Source organism: Trematomus bernacchii, unplaced genomic scaffold (assembly GCF_902827165.1).
Source record: "Trematomus bernacchii unplaced genomic scaffold, fTreBer1.1, whole genome shotgun sequence".
NCBI classification, from domain to species: Eukaryota; Metazoa; Chordata; class Actinopteri; order Perciformes; family Nototheniidae; genus Trematomus; species Trematomus bernacchii.
In genome coordinates this window covers 178,430-204,978 of record NW_022987724.1, presented here as the reverse complement: position 1 = coordinate 204,978, position 26,549 = coordinate 178,430, and the positions used below count along the sequence as shown (strand labels likewise).

Genomic DNA, 26,549 nt, shown 5'->3' with positions numbered 1-26,549 from the left:
TATAAGCATATCAACAAGCTGGTCATAGATGATTACTGTTAAACAAAACATTGGTATAAGACACAAAAAAGCTGTTAAATAACCCAAAACAGATTTTTGACAACCGCATTTTCCGTTTAACTTTAGGTTAGGAACTTGTAAAGCTACAAATAACAAATGTTTTCATTATAAATGATTGTGTTGATAATTTCTCCATTATTCAATAAATAATTAGGTCTAAAAACTCAATAAAAGTAATATACGTTTCCCTAACAATCTGAAATCTAAAAATCTGTGATCTTCAGTTTGCTGAAATCCCCAAATCTTGAGTTTCATAAGATGGATAAAACAACTGGAAAAGACAAAGAGTTTAACACAGTATTGATATTTGACCTTATCCCCATATAAAAGTCTGATATTGAACAGTCCAGGGTGTATGGTAAAAGATCCAAACTAAGCTTTATGAGAACCCAAAAGGGCGAGTATATATTTTACAGTTAAACATTTACTTTAGTTATTAAAGTAAAGATTTTTTCGGTTTAATATCTAACAAATCAGACGGGAGTAGAGTGGGTTTTAAAGGCTTCAGACAGAGGCATGTAATGTGATGTGTAGCTTTCAGATCTGTGCTGCATTCAAGCACACTCACCTTGTTCAACTCCTCTATCCTCCTGATCAGCAGTGGGTTACTGGACGAGTTCTCAAAATAAACATAATCTGCAGAGGAACAGCGAGAAGGAGGAGGAGGAGGAGGAGGAGGGAGAGGGGAATGGAAAGAGAAAGGAAAAGAGGGAAGAGAAACGTCAGTCAGCATTTCAGGTTCATCCAAATGTTCAGGGTGCTTTCCAGTTGAACAACACTGACATCTTTATAAAAATTCATTTTGCACTGACTACTGAATGTCATTATTGATGTTTTTCAAAGGAAGCTTCATATTTGATGACGTCATTCCACCAAAACTAATTTAAAAAAACGTCTCTTCAAGTTGAATGAAGGGATTCGTCGGATTATTTGTCAGCCTGTTATTTTTAAACTTTGATTTTAAACTGTGTGACCTTTCTACAGTCGTTGGCATGAAAATGATGCAGATACATATTTTGATCTGAGATAACGTGCAACATGTGCAAGAGCAAAACAGTGAAAATTGGGTTGGGTAATTTGTTAGATAAAAACATGTCTTTTAGAAATGATTACATCCATCTCATTGACTTCACAACACTCAAGCAATTCGGCTACAATACTAGTACGCAACACTGTCATCTAATTCTAGGAATAGCTTAATACTTAAAAATAATGACGTGTAATCTTTATCGAAAATTGTGCAGACATACTGGGCATGAACTGAATGAAAAAGACATCATCTTCACATCATGATCTTGAACGTCTTGGAACGATTCAGTGAGTCCATTTTTTATAAATAGGAGATCCCGTTGTAGTCTGAAGGTCTGACTAAATGAGACGTTGCCGCACAATAAATGTGTCTCTCTAAAGCTCTCCATTCAGACTACAGCCTTGTATTTCCTCATGTTTTCTTTGTCTTATCACCCTTCATCCTCCCCATGTGCGTTTGTTGTTTGCATGCACGGTTTGTCTGCATTTTGAGAGGGTGTGTAGAAGACTGCACAAGCATTTCTACGCATGTGTGACTTAACTATGCATTTCTGTGTGTGGTGTGTGTGTATGTGTGTGTGTGTGTGTGGCTCCTGGCACTGCTCCAGGCCCATTGGAGGCTTAGCTCTCACCAGGATGTCCCCACAGGCCCCACTCTTGGTAGGGTGCCTGGTCTTAGCCCTGCATGTGTCTTGGCTGAGTGCTGTCAGATTATACCCCACACTTGGTTGGCTGCCTGGAGCTGGAGCTATCCTCCCTTCACCCTGAACCTCACCCGCCCATCCCCCACCCTCCTACGGGCCCCGTCTTCATGACCGACTAGGCCAGAGATCGTCACCAGCACAACCTCGAAACACACCGACTCCTGCTTTTATTTCCTGCACCTCCTGTGTCTAACACTAACTGGTTTAGGCATAGACTCATCATGATCGCAACATTTCGGATCTGCACCGACATCCACAACTATCTTGACATAAATAGAAAAATCCACCTACAAACACTTAAATACTCTAAAAAAACATCATCTGTTATGCATCTTGTTGTGGGCAAACCACTTTTTTTGGTGCAAATACTTCCAGACATTGTAACATGGTTGAATAAGAATACAGTAAATTGAAAAGGAAAAAAACATTTTGGTAGGTGTGTGAAGCTAAAAGATCCAAACCGTCTCCGTTTCCAGCTTCTTAAAATGTAAGAAAAAGGCAGCTTTCTTTGCTTAATATGGTGCTGAATCGAATATCTTTAGTTTGTAGTACTCAAATCTCGATTCATCGTTTAGGATTGCAACTAATGATTATTTTCCTACTACATAAGGTAATCGTTTTTACTATAAAATGTATAAGACATCACCTTGGTCTCCAGGAAACTTTGATAGGCATTTTCTTTATCATCTTCCAACAATTTATAGACTAAAGTGTTACTTTCAGATCTATAAATAGTCAAACATAACATCTGCTGATTAACTGCCAACAAAAACAATCAAGAAATCTCAGAGACAGCGGAGGAAGACACGCAAATGTATCTCAAACAGACAAACCTTTGACTAAAAAACCTTTTGCTCAACTCTCCCTATTGGTATTCCTCTCTCCACCCACACTCACACAACTAAACCAAACAGATTCACAGCCACTCTTTGGAAGGAGGCGCAAATGTAATTTGTCTTCAATTCAATACAATTACTCCTAATATGAACATTTATCTGAAGAAGTAAGAACTGTATACTTCTTTCCTTGTGGGTTAAGGGTGAACCCAGGCACTAACAGTAGTTCAGGAAGCATGTAGAGTGTCATTTCTATATCAGTGTATTTTGGCAACCTTACATACTCCCAACTCAACTTCGCTACGAGGCGAGAAGAGATCGTCACATCACGCCTGTCTACTCTTCACCCTGAAACAGCTTGTTACTAGACTCTGCTGCCACTGTGACATCTTCGTCCTGCTGCTGAATATCAAATAGGCCAACTTGAAATTGAGCGTTCCTGAGACAGAAAATAAAGACAAGATATCGGACTTGCTCATTTTCAGGCAGACCTGGGGGTCAGAGGCTGGCTGAAAAACTGTGAGTGGGGAAAAGTGAGTGAGACTCCATCCCACTTAGTGATGAACCACAGCAGAGACAGGCACCAGCTTCCCAAATGTAAGGATTTTCTGCTTTTTCACATCATTAATCCAAGAAAACTGAGTATTTTTTAAACGTTGGACTGGTGCCTCAAATTACAATTTGTTGACATCAAGCTGAAAATATATGATTTTCCAAGGATCTTTTGTTTAATATGTCCTTCTTTATAATAAAACAAAAATGTGTCTAATAATAAAGAACCTGATAAATAAAAATCCTGACGCTAATTCACCACTCTCAAATTTGAGTCATTATTCTATACAATGGAAAAAAAGGTGTTGAGTACAAGGAGATCTTTAAGTTGCTTATTTTGTCCAAAAAAGGACTGTTACAAAGATATGAATCAACTAATAGACTAATTGACTCGCCTCATAGTTTCGGTACAAATTTGAAAAAACATACTTCAGCTGGACACACTGAATAATTCAAACTAATTGCAGCAAAAAAAAAAAAAAACCCTGATCAAAATGTAGTTCCTGGCTTCAAAACATGGAGGGGTCTTATGATAAACCACAGAGAAAATGTTGACGTTTTTTTCTTGGCCTTCAACGTTCCCAAGCTCGGAGGGACCAATTAAGCGAGACTTAAAATGCGTCATGAACGTTTCAAACCGAAGCAGAACCACATGTCAAACATTCGGCTTTGGAGTGAGGTTGGGTGTGAATGGCAGCCACGAGGTATGTTATTTTGGGGTGGGTTGGTGACAGGAACATGTCTCCTCGTAGTCCTGCATTAAGCGTCACTGCGAAGGTGGGATTTTGGGCTCGGTTCACCAATTTTCTTTTTCTTGGCTCGGGAACCTAAGTTACCAAAAATGGATTCACTTTTAAGTACAACCCATGTCCTTTCCTTGCCACCTATGGCGAGAAGAATAACAAAAATTGCAAGAAAACAGGGAAATGAAGAGTGGGAGTTTCCACCATGTGAGGAGCTGAAGCCTGGTAGAGAGCGAGCTGGAGAGGAACTCAAAATGAGAGCAACAGAGAGAGAGAGAGAGAGAAAGAAAGAGAGAGGGCCTGTAGGCACTGAGCAGCGTCACTCAGTCTCTCCATTTTCCCATCAGCCCTCCCGCCGCCTCAATCCGCGTATAACCTCCCCTCCCCTCCACCACTCTCCATCCCCCGCTCCCAACGCCAGCCAATCCGCCAGCACCGGCGACTGTGATGTCACGGTGCAGTCGAATGTTGTGCGAGCCAATCAAGGCATGTTACCGAGCCTCAAAAGAGAGAGTCTGCTGGGCTGATTCAAACCAGGCCAGAGAGAGACGCGAGGATGAGAGAGGGGAAAACATGAGATAGCGGATGGACTCGGGGACCAAAATGGACAAAAAAGAATTACAAAGCTGAGCAGAAATGTTAAGTTGGCAAATTAGTTGGTGAAACTGTTAAACCAGGAGCAAACATCCTAAATGAGACAAAATGAACCGAGGTCCATTATTGACATTGAGGTGGAGAAAAATATATGACCATACAAAAAAATAAAACTCAATGATACCTCTCCAAACTACGCGCTTAAATGATCCTGTACCTAAGACAGTTTTTCCTGTGTTAAACTTCTTCTATCTGAATAGAAGCAGTTATATCCTTCACCATTTATGCAGACACTTGCAAGTAGTCTGAGGACAAATGTAAGATTTGTAAAGACTGTCAGAGGGTTGTTGAAAGTATATCATATCTAATATTTGTACATTTCTACCACATATTAGTGCAATGGTCAGGGAACGCGAGTACACTATGGGGGGAAACTCGATGATTAGAAATACATTTCTCCAATCATTGAAGTCCTAAAAGTTTCTCAAAAGAAAACTGAAGATTTTTAACCAGCTTTTTGTTAAGCAGCGTGGGCATAACATGCAGATGAATGATGTCAAGTTGCGTCATTGAGGGAGCTTCCCCTACTTATTCGCCGCCGTCAAAGATCCACCATGTAACAAAAAAAGATTAAAAAAACAAAACAAGATAGGTCAAATTTTGTAGTTATCGTGATCAATGGCAGCCCTGTTAAAGTCATCTTGATACTATCTACGCAACTCAAGTAAGCAAACTGTGATCAGAGGGAAAAAACAACAACATGAAGCCGTCATTATGTGCATGACAGTTTTCAATGATGTGCGGAGACACTTCATTTAGGATTCAGTCTCCATATGCGACTATAGAAAAGACAGTTGTGGTGTGTAATACTTGTACAGTAAACCATGTAGGACAGTAATGAAAAGGCTAGAGGCTAGAGATGGGAGATAGAAAAGCAGGAAGCAGCACATTTGAACATCCACCCACTCTTGTCCATGCGCAGATACCCCACACCCCACCCAAAGCTTACTCACACACTCCCACTGAGAGGCGTGTCTGTCGCAGTGATTCGGATTATGGCTTAGACTGTCACAGTATGGATGGAGATTTCTGTGGTAATGGCAGGTAGTTTAATCTTCAGAGTTCATCCCAACACTTTGATATCCCTACCTGGCAGCATTTCTCTAGCATAACTCCTGGCTGAAGATGGTGAACGCTACTTTAAGATAATACAGTAGATTCATCTCTTTGACTTTATGTTCTACAACTGTCTACTGACCTCGGAAATAATCCACATTACACACCTCATGCAAACATAAACAGAAAAAAAAATTCATAAAAATGGGCCTTTTTCATAAAGTCAGTAAATCAGTTAAGGCAAAGAGAGATTTTTGATCTCATTAAAAGTGGCATCAACTTCCCTCCCAGCATGCATCTGTTTGGCACTTGTGCCTCGACCATCAGTGCGGCTTGTTCTTGTTATTCATATGTGACTAATCAGCAAACGTGTGCAGGTTTTACACAACAAATCTCTCTGAAAAAACTATTTTAGGGGAGTTTAGGAGACCAGATCTAGAAATCCAAATAGCTGCGGAGCCGCAAAGACGCCACAAGGAATCTAGCTTGCGTCAAATACTTTTTATTGTGATGGATGTATGTGTAGTTTGGCCTCTGTAGAAATGTGATGATGGGATAGGGACACTTGTCATGCATTTGCCCAATCCTGAATTTGGCAGGAAGGCAGTAAGCAGGTCGCAAAACTGTAATTACACCCACAAGACCTGCGAGAGAGGCAACTGCCAGCGTGGGAAATTAACACCAACCACCAGCCAGAAAAAGTGTGGGCACTGTCAAAGTTTGTACCTTAGTCATTTTGTGGATTTGTAAACATTACAACACCTTTAAGCAGGGTCTGGATCATAACTGGCAGCATGGACAGCCAACAACCACAAAAATATGGGCACTGGCAATAAAGTTTTTCACTTTTTAAAGTTAGTAACTACAACACATTTAGCACATTCTGTACAAGAGTTGTCACACTCCGACATCCTCATTACAAGTGTTTATTTTAAGGCTAGCTTCACATCTTTTCAAGCCTGCTTTAAAACAATAGTCAGGAGCCGATATGAAGATAGCTATAATCACTCCTCCTGTTTTTACTTGCCTTAAAAAGATCCCCTCTGTCTACATTCCTTGTCCTGCAAAAATACATGACAACATTTACCTTAATCTCTGTCAAGCTTAAGTGGTCTTTGTTATACAAATCACGTGTGCATCTTTTAAGGTTAGTCTTCTTAAAACTAATTTCCCTTCTTTTTGTTATCATCCCTTCACTGCAGCTCGGCACATAAAACATATTTGAGGGAATATTGAGGTAGGTTTTCATTTATAAGTCTGTCTCTGTTTCTATAGTGAGGCTGCTTTTACAGTCATTTACTAATTTCAGTAATGTATTGGAGGTGCCAATGTGGAGGGCTTAAGCCAGAACAAAAACATATGGTCATTCGGCTAAAAATGTTAACCTGGCTCAACTTTTGTCAATACTCAGCATCATCCAGCATGGCACTGCAATGGCCAATTAAATATTTTCAATGTTTACTCTGTGATTGTCGTGGAGTAAGATGGAGACTGCTAAACCTCGTATTTGCTCCAGATGAAGTTAGGAATTAATTTTTTCTACAGAACGAGGCCTTAGGATTTTGTTCACTTGAAATGGAAGTAGTTGATATGAAAATATATTAAACTGTTAATCACCAAAATTATGATTATTTTTAAAATGCCAAAAAAAAAAAAACTTGAATCCCTTTACCTCACATTTTGATAAAAAAAAAAAAAAAAACTTAACTCAAAGTCAAACTTTTTCAAGAACGTTTTTGAGAGTGTTTTCTTACATTATAAATCTGTATTTTTTTTAAATCAAGCGCTTTTGTTCCCCTCACTGCCATAATAGCAAGTTATATCGCTTTTTTACTGGTGAGGATATTTACGATTATCCCGATAAAGGAAATTCACCACGATCAACATTTTTTGAGAGTTTTGCTTTCTCGATATCTATATCTAAAATTCCTGATTGCAAGTGCTTTGGGAAAAGAGCTTATAACCATCTTTAAGAAGAACATTTTCGCACGGACACTTCAGAGTTGTTGCAGCACAGACTTTGTGAACCTATCATTCAAAACAAGACCTTAACACAACTACATATTTTCCTATTGTCTTTTGAGAGTCATTTTTGTGTGAACAGGTTTGCAGCCAGCCTTGGTGACTCTTGTTTATAGGTTCAGAGTTTTGAAACTTCTGTGGCCAGAGCACAAAAGGTCTAAGCGAGCCTGTCTTCCTTTCCCACCATTAAGATGATAAGACTTATGATATAGCCTACACTTAGTCACAACACTTTCCTGTGTTTGGAGGGGAAAGCACTGGGACGGAGCGCTGCAGGAAGAGTGGCGTGTGGCCTGCACGATAAAAACAAAGACAGCAGGGCCCACGGAGCAGCTTTTGTTCACGGTTCAAACACAAGGGAAGTCATTGCTTTTTCAAGATGATCCTGCATTGTCTTGCAAAGAGGCGGCCATCTTTCCAAGGGTCCCGCTTTGTCCTGTTGTTAAGTTGAATTGGTCTTAGGAGAATTCAGCCAATTAATAGGCTTAATATAGGCCTCATTTTTTATCTCTATGGCAAAAAATAATAAAATATATTATAATGGTTACTTTAATTAAGTGATGAGAGTTCACGCTTTATGGTTTTACATTAGTTTGGTTATTACACACTTAGGCCTATTTGTTTATAATTTCACCTAATAAGGGCAAAGAATAACTTGTTTGGTAAATATGATCAATAAGAAGGACTGTGATGCAGCCCATTCTAGCAATCATTCATGTTACGATTATCCTGAACATAATAAAAGTGGATTGCGGAAATGATCCCAATTATTATCAAGATAGCCGATAAGGTCAGTGAATAAAGAATTTAAAAACACCAACATTGTGTGAGTCACAATAAAATCCTACCCTGTATGTCATCCATAACAACAGTCGCAGGAGTAAATAGTGGTGTGAGCTGATCTAAACCCTGACTGCTGACGGTCAGAGACATTATATTACTCCAGGAGGTCCCACAGTTATGCGTGGACTTATTACGACTCTAAGATTTTAAACAAACAGAACAACTTGGATATATGTTGATATTTGTTATGGTATTAATGGGTTTCCTTTTTTCACTGTTAACTGCAGATGGGTCCAGTATCACGTCAAAATACAACATCTTAAAAGCTACCAAGTAGGCAGACCGGCAGGGAAATTTGGTAAAAAGAGACACATAAGACCACCTAGTAAGCATCTCAGCAAGTGAGGCCGACAGTGTAATGAGCTGTATTTAATTCAACAACATGTGGCTGCTGAAGTGTTAACTTTCTGCCCTGTTCTGGACATAATCCTGCTCTCACTCAGGTAGGCCCCGTTTCATTTGACTAAATAAGAGGGCTATGACGTTCACTACAGGCTATTTTTATTGCGGGTACAATGCCAAAGAGAGTCATCATCAGCATTCCTGTTTCACTAGACAATTGTCAGCAATGGCATGTCAATGTATCTTCAGTGACTCTTGCTCAATTTTCCATACACACGTTTACTTTGAGTTAGGAAGAAGTATGCAATTTTGTAAACAACTATAACAAGGAAAAACTTGGACTGCAATAAAAAAACATGAATGGAAATGTAGGCTTGAGGGATCTACAGACTAACCTACTGAACTAACCTCTAAACAATGACACCTGCCATAAACTACATTATACTATATCATGGCCCACCTTATTTTGGTTGTTCTGACACTTTGACAGTAACATTTTTGAAAAACAACATGTGAGAAATAGTCAAAATTCTGCAACCATAATGAATTGAATGCAAGGCATCTGATTATTTGCCTGTCAATTATTGTGCTTTCTCATGTCCATCCCCCTTTCAAAAAACATTGCCTTATTTAAACTCTAATGCACTAACTTTCATGTGCCTGTTTTTTTACACATTACCTACAGGATATGAATCAGAGCAATGAGCAAAAAACGAGTGGGAGGGGGAAACAGGAATCTTCATTAGGTATTAACTGGAGATGCCTGAAGGAAATGAGGAGAAATACCTCTGATTGAAATGTGTGAAAATGCATCTTTGAGCATGCAAGGAAAAACACATTTACCCATTTCAGCTTAAACTTTCTTAATATTTTTAAAATCCTAGTTTGTTTCTCTGCACTAAGGGAATACTACCACATTACTGCATCTACTCTGCACATCTTACGGGGTTTCTGCAGGTTTACTCATGATGTTAGTTCCCCTCATGAAAGAGTAGTTGAATGGTACGCAAAAACTTTTACAATACGTTCCCCATGTCCCCTTAAATGCATAGAAACACAATGCATGTGACTGTAGGTGCATCAGCTTGTCGAATTAGTTGTCAGGAGAGCGTCGCAAGTTACAAGAAACACAAAAGAAACGAGGGAAACCAGACTACTCTTCATCACCATCCTCCTCTTCACCACCCTCATCATCTGTGAAGCACAAGGCTCTTTAGCTTTAGGGAAATAAAAGACTACGGACCACGCTCTGTTTTAAAAAAGACCCACGGTTGTTCACGTCCGCCATAAACACACTACGGGAAGCTTGTGAAATGTTCCCCCCCTCCACCTTACCTCCAACCCGGTACATGTTCGCTGCCATGACTGCCCCGGTCCCTGGCTTCCTCTCCAGGTAGAGGGGAGGCTCTCTTCTCTCTCTCGCTGCCGGAGCTATGTTAGCACTGCCGCCGCTGTGTGTTGGAAAATGGTGGATTGATCAATACGAAACAGACTAGCTGAGGGACCTTAAAGAGACAGCGCACTATTTTTTTCTCCCACACTTAAAAACTCAAGTTCGGCGGCTGAGATTTGGTTTGGTTTCAAGTTTTGTATGAAACTACTTAATATATTTCAAGTTTTGTGTTGTTGCCGTTAGCTACTAGCATTTTCTAAACAAGGCAAACGTTACAGACGTTGATGTAGTTCCACAAGTGACGTCACTGATCCATCCAACACCAACGGTTATCCCATTCACTTACCCTAATTATTCTTATATTGTTTAGTTTTATTGAGTTTATTTACTAATGAAACGACTAGTTTACATGATAAACAGAGAACAAATAAACATATTTTTAACGTTAACGTTTTCTGTACTACATAATGTGGAAATATTCCCACATTATGTAGTACAGAAAATGGCTTGAAAGCTAGATCAAATGTCTTGGAGCAGTGTAACTAACCTGGTAGAATTTTTTTATTTATAGATAGCCTATGGGTTAAACACTGACATATTTCCATATGTTAAGGCGAAGCTCAAGTTGTACACTCATGTTGGTGGCTGTAATTTGGTTTGGTTTCAAGTTTTGAAAGAAATTACTCATTTTATTTCTAGTTTTATGTTGTTACCGTCAGCCATCAGCATTTTTCAAAACATGACAGACGTTACAGACGTCGATGAATTCAAATGATTTGCTTTTAAAAAGTGTTATATTCTTAAATGTTTAATTATAAATGTTTATATTAAAAGTACTATTACTTTATTTAGTTTATTTACAAATGTCAATATTAGTTTCCATGATAAACTGTGAACATTTTTTGAAATATGTAGGCCTAGGCCTACACCTTTTTCACTAAACTGACCTTTAGCCTCGCAAAGAAACTGGCTTAAAAGCTAGATCAAATGTCATTAAGCAGTGCAACTAACCTAGTTGAAGCTTTATTTTTTCCAGTTAATGGGCCAAATTCAAAAATATTTCAATATTCAACTACACATTTGAAGAGTTTGCTAATAAAAGGCCTCAAGGTTGAGAAACTTCCTGTCCCATGCCTAAAACCAAATGTCGTGATCCCAAATCCCTAAGCTCTGTGGAGTGAAGTTCATGAACCAACAGGGGTAGGGCCCCATGGGGTTAAATGGAATAGGCTTTTTAACATTTATAACATTTATTAGTGCATGGAAGAATGGTCACTAACTCACAGGTGTGTCCCTCACTGCTGTGAAAGTAGCTATAACCATACATGATAAGGATTACTTTACAAATAAGGTAGGAAACCTGACCTGCCTGTTAGGGGGCTTTTGGTTAAGTTGTTACTAAAATGTATTTGGACCGACATGGTATTTTGTATTTTATTTCCATTTATTTGATCTAGATAAGATTGTCATGTGACCGTGGAACATTTCCTCTTTTTTCTTACATGGAGAGTTTTTACATCTGCTCAGTAATAATGTCAAAACTAATTATGTTATTCATTCTGTTAATTTATCTTACCATTTAATTTGTGCATTTATCTAATAAAGAACTGTGTCCATATTACATTTTAGGGTATTATGAATAAAGCTGTATTTTTTTGAAATACTACAATGCAGATTTAAACATCAAACACTGTTCTGTATAGTTCACATTCACATATAATTTAGCTAATTTTTTGATAACTGTAAAGCAAACAATTATAAAAAATCATGTACGCAGTGTGCATTGAGGGCAGCACAAGGGCAGTAATGCTATTATGGGATATACAGGAATCGGGCAGCATCACAGGGAAGTGTAGGACTATCAAACTAAATACAATCACCCACTTAGTTAAATGAATGTACAGGCATACATGAGGGATGATGGAAAATGGGCAGGATTTAGTAGTTTGGCATAATCTGCCATAGAAAAAGGGCATGTTTTGTACTGCAAAGACCACTAGCAATGTTTTCCTGTTCATCACCCATCGCAAACACAGATATTCTCCTTGAATATGGCAATAAGTATTGCAGTATATCATCATTTAAATACATATCTCCTTCTAAAAAACATAGAAGAGCCCAGCTTTTGTTTTCAGTAAAAAAAATAGTGTTTAGCAGAAGGTGTCGAATAAGTGAGGTATGTTATGACAAGAGGGAGAATATATAGTATTGTCTTTTGACAATAGTAGTCTGATTAGCTCCATTTTTCACTGTGGAAACAAGCATAGAGCCTCTGTGCTGGAGGAGGAATGCTGTGGTGAGGGCTACATCTGATCTATACCATATGGAAGCCTCAATTACCGTTTTCTAACACAAGGGACTACAGCCTGCAGTCACATGACCACCGCAAGCCAATCGTGTGTACTTACAGTATGCACTCCTGCTCAAGTGTGCAGTCTCAATGTTGGAACTGTGCTGCATTGGAGGGATTCTGCATTGTGTCTCAGGCTCTTTTATGAAACAGAAATGAGAGAAAGTGCAGTGAGATTTTGAACATTTTTCAATGACAATCTGTAAATTGGGAACAAAATAACTATGAAAAATGAAACAGCATCATTACCAGTAGATGTTTTTGCATATTATATATCTATTGCCCATTATACATTATGCTGCTCACTGCTTTTTGGCAACATATGATGCATTTATGCATACAACAAAGCAATTATCTGACAAAATGTTGCCGCTTGCTGTTTAGAACATTGCTCCCTGTTTTTCACTTTATTTCATTTGCATACCTTGCTAATTGTTTTCAAAAAAAAGTATTGCAGCATATCTCACAGCATATCCCTGCACAGTGTGTGTTATATGTCATACAGCGACTGGCACAAGTGAGCGGTCTTCATCGCTGTTGTAATGAGGGAAACCGTGCCAATACTTAATATGGTCTCAATTAAAGAAAAATAGGTTCCCAAACACAATGTAGCCTTGTGTTTGGGAACTGTGACTACCTTCATTAGGAGTGTTTGTTGACTTGGCTGCTCGCTGCTGTGCAGATGTTCTATTTGAATCCACTTGCTCCTCTACCAGATGTTGCTGCAGTCATGAAGACAGGCAGAGTAGCAGGCAGGCAGAATACAATGCAGAGCGGTGCAGGTGTTCTCCCCTGGTGAATCTGTGGAGAGGGATTGGTTCGAGACACAGGGCGTCTGCAGAAACTCCCCTCGGGTTTGGTTGCAGTCCCAGAGGATGACCTCTGATGGCCTTTTTTCTTTCTTTCTCCTATTTCTTCCCCCATCCTCTTTCCTCCACGGCTACACAGGAGAGACAAAGACACATAGGAAATCAATTAGGCCTGTTTTCCTGGCAGAGAACGTTTCCACATTTTTGATTGCGCCTTCTCGTTTGTTCGCTCACTGGGGGTTGTGGTTGGATCCAAAGACACTATGGGAGGTACAGCTATAAAGGACTATTGTTAGAGAGCTCTCTTCTCAGCACCTAACTGTACATTCTTGTAATTCTTGAAAAACATTGGGATTTCTCACTCGTTTTTATTGTGGAACAACAATCAGTGTTTCTTACAACCTACAGAGTCAGCCAGGTTAGTGACAGGTGTCTTTCATTGGCATTGACAGGCTCTTACTCATGTTGTAGATTGTAAGAATAATAACTTTATTTATATACAGTATAGCACCCATTAAAGGTGGGGTAGGTAATTTTGGAGAAACCAGCTCGAGTGTGCTAGAATTTGAAAATACACAGCCGGAAAAAATCTGCCACTTCCTTACAGAGCCCCTCCTCCAACACACACGAACGCGCACATGACCAATGAGGGCACGAGATAAGTTTGTGCACAGATGGAAGGCTGACAGGCAGGTAGGCCATCCAGTTATTTTAGCCGGGCCGGCTAAAATGATTGGTCGTGCTTTTTACAGTATTACGGCTTCCACAGATGACTTTTTTTAATGGATTTTTTGTCAAAGCACTTAAGATATTCATTGCTATCGGGATGTTAAGAGCATTCCATGGAATATAACAAAAAGTGTATCTCGAGCCGGTTTCTCAAACTTACCTACCCCACCTTTAAAAGCAGAATTTTTACAAAGTGCTTGGATAGACCAAGCAGAGGCAGGATACTCAAAAGATATCAGAAAGCTAAACAAAACCGAGACAAATGTATTATAAATTATTAATACAAATACAAAAGAATAAGTAAAGTAAAAGCAATACAAAGACGACAATAAAACAGGATAGGTATGTATAAGGTAAAGGTATAAGGTAAAGTGAATTGAATGCGGCTGCAACTAACATTTATTTTAATTATCAAAATAGTTAAACATATTATTGTCATTCTTACTCAAGCTCAAATGAAGAGGCATCACCACCGGATCACAGAAAATAAAAATAAAAGATGGATTCTATCATGTCACAAAGTGTTTTGTATTGTCTGTCTTTATTCTTTTCAGGTCCTGAACATGACAGTTCTCCGCTTCATTTTGTTTCTACCGCTCTGAAAGCTTTGACACGAGGCAGCGCTGACTTTTTTAATTGGGAATCTCTGCTGCAGGGGATCTGTCAAACTAATTTCACAGCTAAAAACATCAGTAACTGAATTAACACACTACCTCAAAATTATCTTAAAGCCGACACACAGCTTGCATTTATCAATATCAGACCACAGGGGGAGCTAATGTCTTGCTTTTGAAAACGTGTGTAGTTGAGACAAAGGGGCAGCTGCTTTATGGCCATGCATAGTTGGATTTGCAGTGATATCTCTGAGGAAAATAAGAAACCTACACAAATGTTAACAGCAATGCCTGAAATTATAAAAAGTTCTATATCTTCTTGCACTATTTCTATGACTTGAGTATATGTTACATTGTTGTAAGAGACTGGGACTTAAGATTGTCATTGTTGTGTCTCGTCAAATGTGTTAGTTATGTTTATGTAGTTTGTCTGTCATTTCCTGTTTTATTTTGTATTCACCTCTTGTCTTTCATTTCAGGCCCTGTTTTCTTCCTCCCCTTGTGTGTTTTTCCCGCCATCATCAGTGTCTGCCCCGCCCCTGATTGTTTCCACCTGTTCCCACTCACCTCATGTTTAAATAGTCCTGTCTCTCCCCTGTCCTGTGTCAGTTCGTCTTGTTTGTGTCCCCGAATGGTCGTGCCAAGCCTCAGCTCTGAAAGGATCGCTTTTCACTCATGTCAGGTTTTGTTATGTTTGTTTATTTTGTTAGGCTTAAGTTTTTATTAAGTCCTCTTTTTGTTACGCTAATTTTTTCCTCCTTGTGAGCGCTTTTTGTTATTTCCACTACCTATTCTGTTAAAGGTGGGGTAGGTAAGTTTGAGAAACTGGCTCGAGATACACTTGTTATATTCCATGGAATGCTCTTAACATCCTGATAGCAATGAATATCTTAAGTGCTTTGACAAAAAATCCATAAAAAAAAGTCATCTGTGGAAGCCGTAGTACTGTAAAAAGCACGACCAATCATCTGAGCCGGCCCGGCTAACTGGATGGCCTACCTGCCTGTCAGCCTTCCATCTGTGCACAAACTTATCTCGTGCCCTCATTGGTCATGTGTGTGTTGGAGGAGGGGCTCTGTAAGGAAGTGGCAGATTTTTCCCGGCTGTGTATTTTCAAATTCTAGCGCACTCGAGCTGGTTTCTCCAAAATTACCTACCCCACCTTTAAGAGGGATTACCTGATCTGTTAAAAATAAATACACTTTTTTTTTATTACATTCAAGACTTTGTCTCTGGGTCGTGCATTTGGGTTCATCAGTTTGTGTCGAGGTCCTGACAGTCATGCTATAACTATGACAATAAAGCCTTTGAATCTTACATTTTGGATCTTGATTTTTTTTTTTAAGATGCTATATATTGTACTAACCTCATCCCTCCAGCAGGGAGCATCACTCGCACTCTTTTCTTTTGTCCTGGGTTGCGCCCTTACAAAGCAGTGATGTAGCATTAGGAAAAGGGGCCATCCCTGAAAGAAGAAATTACACTTCAGTGAGTTATCATGAATTCTGGGGACAATGCCAGTGAGCAGCATCAAGGCTGGCACACACAAATATTGACTGTACAGCTCAAGGATCAAATAAATCAAACTGTGTCATTTCCTCATCACTGTCTCTCAGCTAGAGTGGCCAACATGTGGTTTATATAGCGTGTGTGTTCCTTTTAGAGGTCATCTATTACTGCAGACATGGAAACACTCAGCCATACTTTGAAGGCTTCATAAAAACGCTTGGCCCTAATCCAAAGGGATTATCCATATCACACTTGCGGGTTATTGATAATGTGACCTTCGCAGAATAAACGTGGAATAACCATCAGACTTTGAAGAAAGACTGTCGATGCAGACAGTTGAAAATGTGGCACCCAAAAGACGCCTTCCTAGGTCCCTGGCCACACCTTGTAAGAGAATCCTGCTGCCAAGTGTACACACTCCACCACAGGATCATATGCCAAAAGGCCAGGAGCCGTCAGACGAGAGCAACACATTTTTTTCATGAAACAGATGGTGAAACGCCAAATGTGTCTCCATCTTCAGAGAGAGGAGAGGCGCTGGCAGTTGGTGTGAGGATTGTGCCATGTGGGGGAAACCCACCCAGCACTCAGACATGAAGAAGGAATCACTGGAATGGCAAATGGCTTCAGAAAGTCTCGTCTTGACTCTCCAGTGGAAATGTTTGGCATTTTATTGGTTAATACCCTCAGAGCTGCACCAGCTGATGTCAAGAAGCTTAATGAACAGAAATGCAGCACATTTCTTTCATGTCTGATCACCACAAATACACACATGCATAAACTTGCTCTTCAATATGTACACATTTTTAGTTCAACATCAATACAATAGACTTTCTTGGCATTAAATATGACATGTGTTGCTAAAGCACAACTGCAAATACGAAAGACAATAAATAAAATAAAATAAAAACAAAAAAGTGAATAAAAATATGCATAAATAAAATAAAATAGCTAAAATAGTAAGTATTGCTACAATTTCAATGTTAATTCAAGACATACAACAACGATCTATTGATAACATCAAGTGACTTTAGTAGGGATCGTACAAGGTATAATATTCTAAGGATAACAGTATTTTTATTTATAAAAAAATAGCTTATAATTCAAGACTAGGAGCTACCATGCTATCGTTCAACAATGAATTATAAAATCTTAAATGCTTTATGGTATTCATTTGAAATACAGCAGAGAGAAACGCCAGGTGTAAATACCATTAAAGTCAGAGACTAAACACACTAAAGGCCTCTCAAGTGATGTATTACTGAGGTTTATATCCTGAGTGCCGCAGACAAAACACAGAAAGCTGCTGATTTCAGAATAGTCTGCTAATTAGATATTTCATCTTTTTATGCTCCTGCTTTTGAAAGAAACCCGATTAACTTTGAGCCTCAACGTTATTTGATAAGAGCTTTTAATGTAAGAGACCTTCAGGCAGTTATAATATATGTGGATACACTTTGCTTGGTCATTTTCTTGTAGGCTGTTGAGTCTTTTTGAGACTTTTTTTGAGAAAAAGTTGATTATATGTATGAAATGAATTCTTCTTTACTGAATTAATTGTATTGTTAGCTCACTAGAAACATGGTTCATTAAGCTTTTCTAGCACTCTTAAGGTATCTAAACTAACATTTCTAAGTCCAAAAGCCTTAATCATCACATCTAAATTATAAGTAGAAGCAAATAGCAAAACGAAAAAATGTAGGTTAGCAGAAAAAAAAAATCCCACAGCAATTAATGTATATTGTCACTATTGTGAGATGCCAGGAGATTACATAAAATGATACAAATCTAAATACATGTTTCCATTCAATTATTAGTTTTGTGTAGATGAAAACAAGGAATATATATTCAATCCAATAAATAAAATGAGGATTGGAGAAAAGTTCCTCCAAACTTTCAAGATATAGTACAAACCCTGTAGAGGGTCTAAGAGTAACCATCTATGGCGCATTTCCACTACACGGCCTCGCTCGGCCTCGCTCGGTATGGCTAGGCCTCGTTAGGACTGGCTCACTTTATGGCGCATTTCCATTACAGTTTAGGAACTGGGGTAGTATCTATAGCAGGGGTCGGCAACCTTTTTGATATGAAGTGCCATTCTAAAAAAAAAAAATTATCAGCGTGCCGACGATCGTGAATTATCAAGGGGGGGGGGGGGGGGTTGAAGAGCTCGACGAAAACACTCGTGAAAAGTGAGGTTTAAAACATGGGGCTCATTCACTGGCGCTTCCACAAACAACAACCTACATAATTGTTACATTCAAATTTAGTAGCCTACATTATTCTAGTTTACATTAACTTTGGATAATAACACGGGGGAAATGAGCGGAAGCGCTCTCTTTTCCTCTCTCCCCCTCTCTCTCTCTCCTGACAGCCTGTCAGTATCTCATGCAGCTCACTGATCCAGTAATGAGTGACAGTGAAGAATAAATATATTTATAACTAGTTCCAAAGGTAGATCAAATAGCTAAGTGTGTTAGGTCTAACTCTTGTGTGTTCTGCTCCGCTCACCGGTCCGTCACAGCGGGTGGAGCTGCAGGATTTCTGCTTCACACACGTTGTATACCGCTATTTTATTGTCTTTTTCGGACACCTTAAAATACTGCCAGACTGGTGAAGCGATTTTGGCGAGCTTGTTTTGCCGCACACAGAGAAAAGTGTCATGTATGTTACGTCTCGCGATCGGCCTTTTTGAGTGGGGCTGCGTTGCGTGCATGGCTTCCTTCTGCAGGTAACGGGGAGACGCGCTCTGGCGGCGGTCTCGTTCAGGATCCGAAAATAAAATAAATATTTTGTACACTTATTCCACTTATTCCTAGTGTGCCACTGGTTACGGTGCCGCGTGCCATTGGTGGCACGCGTGCCAGGGGTTGCCGACCCCTGATCTATAGTAACGCAGTGTAGGCGGAGCCGTGACGTCATCTTCAATGAGAACCCCAGAAAAACAACACAGCCGTTAGCTGTTAGCACTCAGAGCTCACAGCTCCTCATATATGTTCAGAAACTAGACAAAGGTTAAACAAGTACAAACCACAGACTGCCTGTGTCATGGCGAATACAGTTACTGCTTTATTTATGTCTGTATAGGCCGTTGTTGTGAGTGTGGACGGTCGGAGCATATACTGCGTTAGCTTAGCCAATCTCCATTTAGAATACACGCATTTTAAAAGGTTTTTCGCCTGCCGTCTGTCTGCAGACTTGTCAAAGCATTAATTCATGGTTTTTACTAACCGGTATCAGTATGTTGTTACTTCGGCATAATTTTGAAACGTGTATTACAATTAAATCACGGTCAAATATGTCCATCTTGTTGTAGTTGTAGCCCCCTTGCCAGCGATGCTCTCTCTAGTTTAGCATACTCAGCCTCGTTGTCTCTGGCCCTAGACCCACGATTTTATGAGGCCAGAAAAACTGTGAATTAGGACCCGCCGGCCGGTACTAGGCCAAGTGGAAACGCAACCAAAGACGGGCCGCTGACGTCACAGCCCTCTTAAACCGTGCTCCGCGCTGTAGTGGAAACGCGCCATAACAGCAAGATAATTATTTCATTGTACTGCCAGGTCAGGTTGTTAAATATTTCTGCACACAGGCTTTTCTTCAGTAGACCCCATGATGGCCCAGAGGTCATTACGACCACCATAACACATGATTGATGTAAGTGAAACACAGATGAAGGGATTGACGAGAGGTCCTATGATGTATGCTGTCAGTAGGGATGAAGACATTAAACCTTTTTAACCTAGCAGTGTAAGTTCAAATCAGGGTTTGTCTCTTGAAGGCCTCTAGGAGCACCTAAACCAGGACGGGGTCTGGTAGTGTGCTTTGTTTTCCATTGCAGCGCCACCCATGTTCAGAGGGTCTAATTATACACCACAAGAGCTAAACTCGTGTGATTCTTTACATCGACTGGAACAAAACTTTTTATGTAATGAATGTGACCAGTTAGTCCTTACTGCGTAGGGCAGGTCCATGTGAAATGTCCCTGCTCGTGTGAAAGGAACAGACTCACTTTGTTCAATTTTGAGGTAAAGACAGTTTTTCCAGTGCTGATTTTTTCTTATATATATATATATATATATAAAATATGGGCATGCATGCAAGTCCTTGTCACAGTGAGTGACATTGTTTGTGCACAGACTAAGCAAGGGAGCGCCTGTCAGTTTGAGTATATGTGCACGAATAGGCAGTTTCTCTCAGGGATTTCCAGCATCATTTCAAATACTTTAAATGTTCTCATAACCTTGAATATTGGAAAACAACATTAGCTCCAAATTGTTGTCATTACAAAAACTCGAAATGTTATTCTAGAAACTAATACCAGAGTATGTTTTGTTGTTCTTGAGTAGTGTTAGCTTTCTTGATGTGCATGTGCAAGACATTTTCCACTGCATGATATCAAAATAATATGTGTGACCTTTCTTGCCAAAATAAGATGAGAGGACCTATGATATGATGAGTGGTAGCTATGGATCTTCTCAGATAACTCTGCAAGAAAGTGATAAAGTGTATCATTTTCAGGTTCATATTTGTATTTTGCTCCTCTACCGTGACATGTTTACATGCTTTTAATATTCAAAAAGCTCTTAATTGTTCTCATACTGATGTGCACCTCTTTTCACCCTCTGTCTGAAACCAGAGCTCAGTCTGCTTAGAGATGTCCCGCCACTTGGCCTATCACGTACAACGGGTTGGGACGCTAGCCAGTATAAAGCGTGAGTGTTACGCAATGGTGTCACTTTGTCATGGAAGTAAAAAAAGGACAACATGGCGTCGCAGGGGGGAGTTTGTGGGAGAGAAACTCCCTCTGGAGGGGACTTTGGGATTTTAGCCTTTGCAGACCATTTACATGAACAAAAACCTCTAGAACCCACAACAGTAAAGAGAAAACCCCAAAAGCATAATAAGGCCTCTTTAAAAATCTAAACTACTTGATTGATACAAGTGTTTCAGTTGTCAGTTCTGCTGATTGAAGCTGACTGAGTGAACCTCACAGAGCACATTCACCACTGATACATCCGCTGAGTAGGATGGAGTCTTCAGGACAAATTGATCATTAATCAGTTTCACTTTAACAACATGCTGCCGCACAAACAGAAAAGCCTTGAGTAGGGCGTTTAGTGTGATTACAAAAAGTGCAGAGATTTAGAAAAATGTACGTGTCTTACATATTACTTAAAAGGGCTTACTTATAGTGGTTCATCCACCTTTAAATCACCTTCAAGTAGGTTTTTGAAGTGGTAATTATCCTCCTAATTATAATATTTTAATTAAAAAATCAGGACATGCAGGTTGTCTGTGTTTAAAATCTAACTACCCTTGAGAGATTCCCTATGAAATGTTATGGAGCTGAGTTTGTGGGAGGATCACAGGACGGGAAGATGGAGACATCAAAAACCTCAGAAAAATTCTGCCAGCTGCCGCGACCACACCCTCCGTCAACACGCCTCAGCGCCGCAGCACATGTGCCCCGAAAAACCCTTGCTCTATGTCGTAAACAAACGCAGAGCAGAAATTAAAATGACAGATTTATTGAATATACACTAGATTACACTATATTTAGGCTTCCAAAGAAGACATGGGAGCAGGGAAAGGGAAAACAGAGGAACCTCGACCAACAGTGACCCTCAGGGGCAAGACGTCTGCCAAGTTAAACAATACACCCACATCCCTAAAAATGGCATCCAGTGGAATCTAAATGCCTCATAGTCCAACTGGGAGTAAAATACTTAAAAACTGAATGTCCATGACTAAAGAAAAGACAAGAGCACTCTGCCATCTGCTTTAGAAACAGACTGTAATGGAGTTACCGACAGTCTTTTGTTTTGTCTGTAAAAAGCCACCTCAGGGCGGGGTTAAAAGTCCCAGTGAGACCCTGAAGGGGGCTTTTACAAACAGTAGCATACATAAAGTCAGATAGCTTATAAATATCAGGGTAAGTCATGTCCAAATTAAGTGTTTTTCAAAATGAATAGTCTGCTGGCTTTGCTGCAAGGATACTATTCAAATGTTATTCAATAAATAAATACATTGACGTTCTAGCTTTTATGTTGGACTACAACTTCTCATAGAATAGGCAAATGGCCATCTGCTAAAGAACAAAAAAGGGCCCCAAAAGTCACACATTTCAATCACTTTTGGAGATTGTATTTATTGAAAATGTGATTAAGATTTGCACCATCAATGTACAATATTAACCGAGGAAATCCCTGCATTATAACCTGATCTTGTCCCATCTTATAGCACGTAGAAATCCTCTATTTTCTGTGTTATTATTGTGCTTTCATGGTACATTAAAGAGGATACATTTTACATTTTGGGTGATCTAATCAGAAAAGGCCTCATTTGCATAATTAAACTTAACAGACAATAAGTAATGGAATCAATGTAGGTAATGAACTGGGGATGTTTAAAGCCATGAGGATTATTCCTTTAAATTCTGTGTACATTTTTACATAGGCAGAAAGCAGATAAAACCGGCCCTGCTGTTTGGTTTTCTTGGTCTTATCAAAAAAGATAGAGTATCTGCTGTCTATTAAAATCTCACTGAACACTCGACATATCTTCTGCTGAGACTGTTTAATCTTACCCCTGTCTCCGAGCTCGGCTAAACTTAGGCTTCTGTTTCTAAAATAATCGCCGCTTTGGAGCCGGTGCTTTGGGAACATTTCAATAATTAATTCAGGCTCTTTTTTCCTCTCTGTCTCTTACTCAGGGACACTCACATGCGTACCCACGTGCCGCACATACAAACACTTCTGTTCGATTTTCACAGAGCCCACCACAGCTGTCTGAGGTCTTTTAAATGAGGTGCTTGTCCGATTTAGAAAGAGGCCTCTGAACCCTTCAATCCGACCCAAATCATCATGTTTCCCCCTTTCAGCTCTTGTGCCCGCTGGCTGAGAGAAGCAGTGTGTTGTGGTGTCGGGCTGAGACTTGCCAACTGTGGGCATCTTCAGAGCAAACAAGGGCTGCGGGATTTAGAAAAAAGTAACTTATTGCGATTAATTTGACTGATTTTACAATTGCAATATGTTGAGGGAATGATCATTATTCGCATTAACATAGATATATATATATTAATGTGATCACGGTGTGGGTTTTTTAAGAGGATCTTTACCAAACAAGTTTTTTTTTGTCTGTAGAATAAAGTTTGCAGGCCTGGAAAAATGTGTACAGAATGATATTACAACAAATGTTGCCTTTGATCTGGATATTGCGATTTTGATAACATTTCGTATAGTTGTGCTTCCCTAGAGCAACGACACATGGCTCATGTGGATTAGGTCTGGATTTGTATCTGTGGAGCCTGGATGTGTGAGTTTTTGTGTAAGAGGGAGGAAGGAAGTAACTGTCTGGGGTTAAATGCAGCTTTGGCACCTGTTCAGCCCCGGGTATGCAGGGCTTATATAATGTATGTAGGGGTGAGTGGTGTGTGAGACATGTGGGTGTGCAGCTGGAATTTATCAGCCTGCTGGACAGAGGGCCGAGCCCTAACACATGCACGCCAGAGACGTAAAGACTTATTAAAGGCTTTAAAAACAAAACATTTTAATCAGCTACTTACAGTAGTGATGGGTTCCTGATTTTTGGTTAACAATTTGGGTTATTTCAACATAATTTCTATATTTTTCTCATTTCTTTTTTGCTCTCAAACGGCCACGGCTCAGTTAGAAAAAAGTATTTGATCACACCAATCCAAATTTAGCAAAACATTTAACCCTCCTGTTGTCTTCGGGTCAAATTTGACCGATTTATACTTTCCTCAATCATAACTTTTTTGTTTTACATTCGATTGCATTAAGGCTTTATGATATCATTCACAGTAGACATTTGAACATATAAAATTGCTGATCACCACTTTCATTGAATTTTGGATGATTTAAGTCAACTTTGTAACACCCATGGTGTTCCCGGTCAAAAATTACCGCCATAAAGAAAAGGAATTAGTAACCATCCAGATCAGATAAAACACACACACATACTCTAGAAGTGTTCCCCCCTCTTATGTGCCCATCCCTCCATGTGAATCACACCTGGCACACACAGAACAATTTGAAACATTTCCCACTCTTATGTGCCCATCAGGTACATGGATCACACCTGGCACACGCAATACATGTTCAGTGTCTATTATTTGTATATTTACTGCAGTTTTTCATGTATACCAGTAGTCTGATACAATATCTACAGTTTGAAAGGGTGTTAAATTAAATTTGGTGATGATGAATGGTTTTTGTGTTAATGTAATAGCAGTTAAAACAGGACCGGTCAAATTTGACCGCGAACACCAAAGTAAGGGGGGGGGGGAAAACGAAGACAATAGGAGGGTTACGAAAATGTGATGACGGCATGTTCATTTAAAAAATGTCAGTTTAATTTACTGTCATAGAGATATAAATAGGATCTGAAAAACTTTTTTCAGTGGCTTTAAACTATGTATTTGATAAAGAAAAGATTAGGATGTAGCACATTTTGATGTATTTTTTTCACCCTTGTATTCCCATGGTAGGTCTACAAAATAAATGACCGACATGTTTTTAAGCCCTGAGGACCGCCTCACCCTTCTCTCTTTCTATTCCTGTCTTTCTCTATCCCATTGGGGCTAAATGCTTGATCTGCTTGAGAAGAAAAAGGGTCTGAACCAAGCAGCACCAGATTAAAAACAAGTTAAAAGTAAAACTAGTGGCCTGGATACGTCCACTTCAGTCTCCATGGGATTTCCCACTCTCCTCAGAAACATCAAGACGCACCTCAGAGTACCAGCCTGTCAGCGGCATCTGCTCCCTCACCTATCACTCATTTGGCTCCATTTATCCCAAACCCTGACAAATTCAGCTTTTAAACTCTTTCCAAGAGGTTTGCTGATTCTACAGTCTCCTTTCCAGCCTCACATAAATGTTTTATATTACAGATAGCTGGAATAATATACCCTTCCTTTCTTCTTTATCGCATGTGTTCAGTGAGCCGAGCATTTCAGAGAACATTGTCCTTTCCCTTTCCATCCCCTGCCTCCATTTTGTTTCGCTCTGTGGTGTATTTGACCTCCTCCTCTTGCTCTCAGCAGGTTTGAGTCTGATTGTGCGCCGCAGCAGAAATTGCAACAAACCTGCAACCACAGCAAACAACTGGAGGTGAACGGTAATGAACGCTTGTCCTCTGTGAAACACACACCAGGTGCGCAGAGGCAGGAAGACTCTGTCCTCCAACTGAACACTGAAATGCTGGGAAACATGTACCTGGACTTTGCAGCATTTACTATTTACATTCTGTCTTATCTTATTTGTCTTTCCATGCAAAGAGTTTGCTCATTCCTGCATTTCACTTGCACCATTGTATCATGTGCACTATTTTGTGTATGTATATTGTAAATTGCACTGTTGGGACTACATTGTCATTGCTAACAACATCGCTGAAGCTATCTCAAATGCACAATAGCTTCAGTCTGTTAGCAATGAAAAATCAACAGTCTCCCAACATAGAGCCATTGAATGTGCTGCGGATCAGGATTTTATGGAAGCTTATTATGGCCACTATAAGTAAAATAATAAATAGAAAAAAACTCACCTTACCAGATAAAAAAGAAGAAATAAATTACCTTTAAAGCTCTTATAAGGTGTCATATGATTCCCCCAACTTGCCCAGTGTACAGTTAAGATGCCTTCGAGTCTCAAGTTGACCGTTAGATGTTTTTTTAAAACAGTGAGCTCAGACTAAGAGATAAGGAGGAACCGTTTACAGGCATGCTGACGGTTGCTAATCAGCCGGGACACAGATGTGGGAAATATCAGAGTCTGTTCCTGGCCCTGCACTGTGTCACTGAGCAGACACACCAGACAGCACCCATGTGTGAGAAAGATGATCTCAGTCACTCTGAAGAGGCCTGAGTAGAAAGAAGCAGACAAACCTGTAGTAGGCACTGATAATGTCTTTAAATTAGTCATCATAAGTAAATGCAACAACGACTTGTCAATCTGGCACGTGAAACATTTCAAAAGCTGTTTTTCTGATACGCCTTCCTCCCTTCAGGAGGCCTAATTTGTCACAAAGCCAGCAGCCTTCTTAGGAGAAAGCCGATCCAGCAGAGCCACGTTTCTGCTTCTTCCTTTAGCCTAACAAATTCCTACGAGTCACTCACTCTGAAAGAGAGCATTGTGATTCAACCAAACACTACTCCTACTCCTCTTGTGGAAATGAGGGGAAAAGGGAAATGGGAGTGCATGTGTGTTCACTGTTGATCAAAAAAGCTTTCCCGCCTGGCTATGACAAGACCACAGTCTGGCCTATATAGCAATGCTGCATTCAGG

General features: G+C 39.7%; 1 protein-coding gene across 2 annotated transcripts in view; it reads right to left on the bottom strand.

Moving 5' to 3' along the window:
• The window catches only part of mta1 (metastasis associated 1), a 47,455-nt gene extending 33,931 nt beyond the window's left edge, over positions 1 to 13,524 (bottom strand). For both annotated transcript variants that reach the window (XM_034144492.1, XM_034144494.1), the window contains exons 1-4: positions 13,222 to 13,524; positions 12,643 to 12,723; positions 10,177 to 10,292; positions 629 to 696 (exon numbers count right to left, since the gene is read on the bottom strand). In XM_034144492.1, the coding sequence (XP_034000383.1) occupies positions 629 to 696; positions 10,177 to 10,204 (96 nt within the window). In that variant the 5' untranslated portion in view covers positions 10,205 to 10,292; positions 12,643 to 12,723; positions 13,222 to 13,524. The remainder of the gene's footprint in view (positions 1 to 628; positions 697 to 10,176; positions 10,293 to 12,642; positions 12,724 to 13,221) is intronic.
• Positions 13,525 to 26,549: the final 13,025 nt, after the last annotated feature.